Genomic DNA, 6,123 nt, shown 5'->3' with positions numbered 1-6,123 from the left:
CTAGCGGGGGCACCGGTACTGTTCCTGTTCCACCGACCTGGACCCAAACCTACATATGGTCCAACAACATGGTCACGCATTTAATTCGACCGCCGGTCGCCAAGCCTCCATCTCTGTATACATACGGCGTACGCGCTGTCGTAGCCGATCAGGCCATACAACATTTAATGATCATGCATTGCCTCCGTGCCGCACATTACGTATTACGATGTCCGGAACACCCTAGCCCGGGCGCTATTCGTCCGCTCTCCTAGGAGTATGCCTGCCAAGTTGATGTTACAACAGACAGCAGCACCTGCAAATTCCATATAGAAAACAAAATCTAGTCTAGCTAGCCTAATATATCAGTCAAGACTCAAGAATGTACTAAAAATAGTTGCACTAATATTTGAAAACCAAGTCAAGATTAACATAGCAAAGAAATCAATTTAATTCTTTCTCCAAATAAGACTCAATATTAAGAAAAGATGTTCTCATGCATGTGTTCGTGTAAGTAGATCATGAAGCAGCTTGTCGAGAACGCATCTATAAAAAATATCCCTATAACCACGATTATATGACCAACTGTATATCTTTATTTTTACTTGATCTAAAAAGAAAAGGTACTTTTTCAGACTTTCCTTGTAAAGAGAATTTATTAAATCCAAATTCTGAAAAAAATAATAAGCGGATCATCCTCTTCACTTGTAAATCTATAATAGTAGATTCTTCAGTACGCTCATACGGGGAAATGTTTGCAAGTATATAGAAGTCAATACACAGAAAACATTTTGTTCAAAGAAAAAGCGGAGAACACCTTGATCAAAAGTGTTGTCTATTCACAAATGTCATTTTCTACTTGATGATCAAAATGTCTTGATCTCAGTGTTAAATCTTCTGAAAGTATCCGTGACGAGATTTCGACGGTCCGGTATTTTTCAAAATGTACTTTATGGTGAAGTGCCAGTAATGTAAAGCTTATTTGGACTAAAGGGATGAAAAGATAACGATAAATACATTTTGCAACCATATCGTAACCTATTGTGAGCCGTTAAAAACTTTGAAGATTATGACAGCTGAAGATATTAATCATCGTTCATGGACCATACCAGGATATTTAGCTCTTCATCTGGTCAGCATCCACTTATACAAAGTTACGAACCGCGTGTCAAATCAACTTAAACAGTTTTGAGCCACAATGTTAGCAAGCCATGTCAATATCTTACGCACAGAAAAAGGAAAGACATGTTAATATCCAACTGGAGAGACGAGATATTTCTCCCCCAGGATGAATTTGGTACTGGTTAGTTCTTCTGAAAACAATATGGTGAACCTCCTAGCAAAAATCTCACAAACAGAAGTGTTAATGGTGGAGGATGAATTGTTTTCAGCTTCAAATATACCTGAATTACTTCAGAAAACATCCTTTCATCATGGTCATTTTTCAGATCATCATCACCAAACTAGGTCAAGGTACTCCTCTGCTACAGAAATTGCAGCTTTCTCTACCCTTCTTCAGGTTCAGCATGCACATAACCGAAGGAGTAGCATGCAGTCTGCAGAGTCAGCCCTCTCCATGTTAGGGCTGCAGTTTACAAACAACGCTCCCTTGGAAGCTGGAATCAGCTCTGTATGCTTTGACAGAAATGAGGCTGAATTTCCTTACTGTGTTGTGCCACTGAGCCGTTCTCAGAAAAAAGCAAACAGAAGAGTTGAGAAGAAATGTACTTGAATTGATGTCTGCCGAAAGGGCCTCCTATCATACAAACACAACCATTACAAGTTCACGAGTCCTCTGCAAGATGGGGTACAGACTCTAAGCTGAAGGTGAAAGCCAAACAATCTGCAGCCATCTCAGTCAGGAGTACTGCTACTTCAGCTGACAAAACACTTGCATCCAACCAGCCTTCATGAACTCCCCCGGCCTTTGCAGCACATTGATCCTTTTGCATCGATCAATGCTGAAAGAATCACTCTATCCAACTGAACAGACGTATACCAACCTATCCACATTTGCCCAAAGAATCAAGGCTTAATAACTGCTGCGCAAAATTTAATCACATGACAGATGCTGTTCTTCCAGAATCACACCGCGCTTCAGTCCTCTGCTGAGAGCAGCGGCTAGCTGACCCTCTGCGCGGCGGCCAACCTGCTGGCCTTCTTGGCCTCGTGAATCTTGGCGTAGACCCGCTTGGTCCTGACGCTGAGGATCACGTCCAGGACGAACCCGATGACGCAGGCGACGGCCATGACGGAGAAGACGCCGCGGTAGCAGTGCGCGCCGACGCAGGTGTTGCCGCCGCCGGGCGTGGCGGTGGCCTGCGCGTCGTAGAGGAGGCCCGCGAGGAGGCCGGAGAAGAGGAAGGAGCCGAGCGGCAGGTTGAGGATGAGGATGTTGTAGATGAGGCCGTAGTACTTTAGCCCGAACAGCTCGGAAGCTGTGGGCACGGTGACGGCGAGGCGCACGCCGTAGCAGACGCCGACGACCACGGAGCCGATGAAGAGGGAGCCCGGCATGCCGAACGCCATGAACACGTACCCCGCGCACATCAGCACCTGCGACGCCGCGTTCCACACCGGGCGCGGCATTGCTCGCGTCCTGGAAAAATTCAGTTATGTCAGAAACGGAATGAACAGATTCAGCTGCTGCAAAGATTGACTTCGTCATGCATGATTGAAAATGAAAAGAAAAGCATGGTTTGGTAGAAATTAGCAATTCTAAATTGTGGAAAAGTTTCGGCAGCACTGGCAATGATGTATTTGTTCTTATTGCTTAAACCTCATGACACTGAGCCCACAAAAGTACAAATTAGCCATAGCTATCATTCAGTCTTACTGTCCTAAAATATCTGAACTTTCTGCACAAAAGCGTAAGAGGGAATGCTCCGCCAACGGGAAAAAAGCCAAGAACCACATGACATACACTGCATAGAAAATTTGACACTTTTTTACTCCCACCGAGAAGGAAGACGTTGAGGTGCGATGCAAATTCCACCGTTCAGTTCTTTATGGGAGCCAAATTCCTCCACGATGTTGACGCCTTTCTACTCCAATGCGTGCTTTGTGCCTTCATCCATCAATAAAATAAAGTGCTGCCCACGTTACTCTAGATCTGGCCATTGCCGTTGGCTCCTTCGTGCTTAAGACAGCACCAACGGGCATTTCAGTCCAGTTTTAGGCTTTCTTATTAATTCGTTCAATGTTGCCTAAAATGTCTATCAATCAAAAATGGACTGAGTACTTTTCTACGCTGCTAATTCGCTGCTAATTCACGAAGAAAGATAAACAATGTTCTTATCATAGAAAACTTAAGGGCAAATAATTCAACATCTAGTAAGATTTTGAGCATGTTTTATACTAGTATAATATTTTTCTAGAAAGTCTCATCCAAATTTCCTTTCATGGGCACCACAATGGAGACGCCGACCACATCCATCTTAGATCTCTGAACTTCTCTCGCACCATGTTACTCTTCTGGGCCAATTTTGTTGGCTCCTTCGTGCTAAAGTCAGCACCAACCAAAATGGTATTTTATTCCAATTTCAATAACTATATGCTTTGCTTGATCCGCCCAAAATTGTCTACAATTGCATATAATGACTGAGTATTTCGATGCTGCTAATTCATAAAAAAGTATACTAGATAATAGTTCTACCATCATATATACTAGAAAACTTAAAAGACAAGGATTCTGCATCTAGTAAGATTGACCATGTTTTAAATATATGCCTAGACTAGAAGTGCTGCTCCCAATTCCAAATTCCTTTCACGGACACACCACTATGGACCGCCGACCCCATCGATCTTAGATCTGTACTTCTCTCGCATGAGCCGGCATTTTCTGAAAGCAACATCGACGAAAATGTTTGGACCGTTGATGCGCTATCTTTTGTTGTTTGTTTATGTGGTGGGGGTTCGATTCTGATCGCGAGATACGGCACCAAATCCGTACCACGGATTTAGTACTACTAGAACCGGAAATTATGCGGAATTAATGGCGTCGATTAATCATGGGGAAAAGTCAATTGGAGCAATGGAGCAGTAGTAGTAACGTACTTGATGAAGTGCTCGGAGATGGTGCCGGAGGCGATGCGGCCGAAGAACCCCCAGATGCTGGTCATGGAGACGAAGAGGGAGACGTCGGAGTAGCCCATGGCGACGCCCATCTGGCCGAGGTTGTTCATGACGGCCAGCCCCGTGCCGACGCCCATGAGGAAGGAGGAGAAGAGCAGCCAGAAGTCGAGCGCGGAGAGGGCCTCCGCGATGGTGTGCTCCTCGCCGAGCCGCGGGCGCTCGCCGGGGCCGCGCGCCTCCGCCGCCGGCTTGGACGCGAGCAGGAGCGGGGTTGTGGTGGTTGAGTCGTCCAGGAGCGTGTTCTCGGCGTCGGCGTTGGCCGCCTTGCGGGTCTTCATCCAGGACCTCCAGGCGACGTGGGCGGGGACGGCGACGGGGGCGGCGAGGAGGATGAAGAGGACGGTGACGAAGACGGTGGAGACGACCCCGCCGTCGCCGCCGAGGCCGGTGAGGTCGGCGGCGAGGAGGTAGAGCGCGATGGCGACGGCGAGGGTGCTGATTGCCGCGAACCCGCGCGCGTCGGCCTCGTCGCTGGCTCCAGAGATGACGCGGCCCTCGCGGAGGAAGACCATGGCGACGGCGCAGACGGCGGCGGGCACGACGGCGAGCATGACGAGGAAGGAGGCCGGGTCGTCGGCGAAGAGCGCGGAGCAGAGGTCGGTGAAGATGGCGGTGCTGAGGCCGACGAAGCCCTTGAGCACCCCGGAGACGGGGCCGCGGCTGCCGCGGAAGTTGCGGATGCAGGTGACGAGCACGGCGGTGTTCATCCAGGTGGTGCTGTTGCCGCCGAGGCAGAGGCAGACGCACATCTGCCAGTAGGGGAGCGGCGCGACGGTGCGGGAGACGACGAGCCACTGCGCGCCGTAGCCTAGGAAGCCCTCGAGGGAGCCGATGGCGAGGAGGAGCCAGGTGGGGACGCGGTCGGAGGCGAGGCCGGCGAGCAGGCCGAAGGCCTTGCCGACGTCCTTGGCGACGGAGAGGCCGTTGAGCTGCAGCTGGGTGAGGCCCATGAGCGTCTTGATGGAGTCCGAGTAGTTGGAGAAGGTGTAGTTGTTCCCGGAGATGCACTGCACCCACACCGCCGCCACCAGCCCCAGCCACCGCCCCCACGCCGTGCCCGCCATCGCGTCCAGCGCCGACGACACCATCGCCGGCCGGTTACTGGTGGGGTTTGGCCGGTTGTGGACGCGGGAGGTGGGATGGGAGGGAGGGGCGAAGCGGGGGCGGTGGAGGCGTGTCGCTTTCGGCGTCTATGTATCGCGGTCGGTGCGGCTTTGCGGGCGACTGTGTTGTGTTGGTTTTTGGCCGCGGAGTTTATTGGTGGGGGAATGATGAGGGGTTTAGCGCTGGGGTTGGGGTAGGTTTTATAGGGCGTCATGAGGGGTTGGAAGTTTCCTATGGGGACACTGATGGTTTTGATTTTGCAGATATTATTTCACTTTCCAAACAGCGATGATTTTGTTGTCATGATGTGAAAGCCATTTTATCCTTTGCATGCGGATAGTTGTTTTTGTTTTAAAATAAGGAGTTTATTTTGACCCAGTAGAGATACCATAATAAATTAATCAGAAACCTAAATGATCGACCCTCGACATAACTAGAGGAACTAGAGGAGTCGAAGCGCCATTCCCTACAACAGAGAGGTGGCGTTGCGTGTTGCGCAAACTCATGAGCGACGAAACTGCGTATTGTCCTTACATGTCGACGCATCATATCTCACAGGATTCTACCGAAATTCAAAGTGTCATACAGGATGCACACAAGTGGGAATCTATCAACAAGATGGACAAAACAATAAAGCTAGGGGGTTATTTCCCTTTCAGAACAGTGATGATTTCGTTGTGATGACGTGAAAGCCACTTTATCTTTTGTGGTTTAGTTTTTCTATTTGATGAAAAAAAGAGTTTGTTTTCAAAGGGTAGAGATGTGTTCATTACTCAGATATACGGTTACAGTCTTCGGTCTAAACGATCATATATCCTCGACATAAATGTACGAGGCAAAGCGCCACTCCATGCGGCAACGAGGTCACTTTGTAGACACTTCACCTCTTACGACACTTTTCTACGT

General features: G+C 48.9%; 1 protein-coding gene across 1 annotated transcript; it reads right to left on the bottom strand.

Annotated features, from left to right (window-relative positions):
* Window positions 1-1,691: 1,691 nt before the first annotated feature.
* On the bottom strand, window positions 1,692-5,360 carry LOC124705641 (protein NUCLEAR FUSION DEFECTIVE 4-like). Its single transcript, XM_047237349.1, has 2 exons — window positions 4,036-5,360; window positions 1,692-2,578 (listed from the first exon to the last, which is right to left on the bottom strand). Exons 1-2 carry the CDS (start codon window positions 5,199-5,201, stop codon window positions 2,101-2,103), a joined length of 1,644 nt encoding a protein of 547 aa, XP_047093305.1. The 5' UTR covers window positions 5,202-5,360; the 3' UTR covers window positions 1,692-2,100.
* Between the last annotated feature and the right edge of the window lie 763 nt (window positions 5,361-6,123).

The sequence above is a fragment of the Lolium rigidum genome, chromosome 4, assembly GCF_022539505.1.
Source record: "Lolium rigidum isolate FL_2022 chromosome 4, APGP_CSIRO_Lrig_0.1, whole genome shotgun sequence".
Taxonomy (NCBI): domain Eukaryota; kingdom Viridiplantae; phylum Streptophyta; class Magnoliopsida; order Poales; family Poaceae; genus Lolium; species Lolium rigidum.
This window is presented reverse-complemented; position numbering and strand designations above follow the sequence as displayed.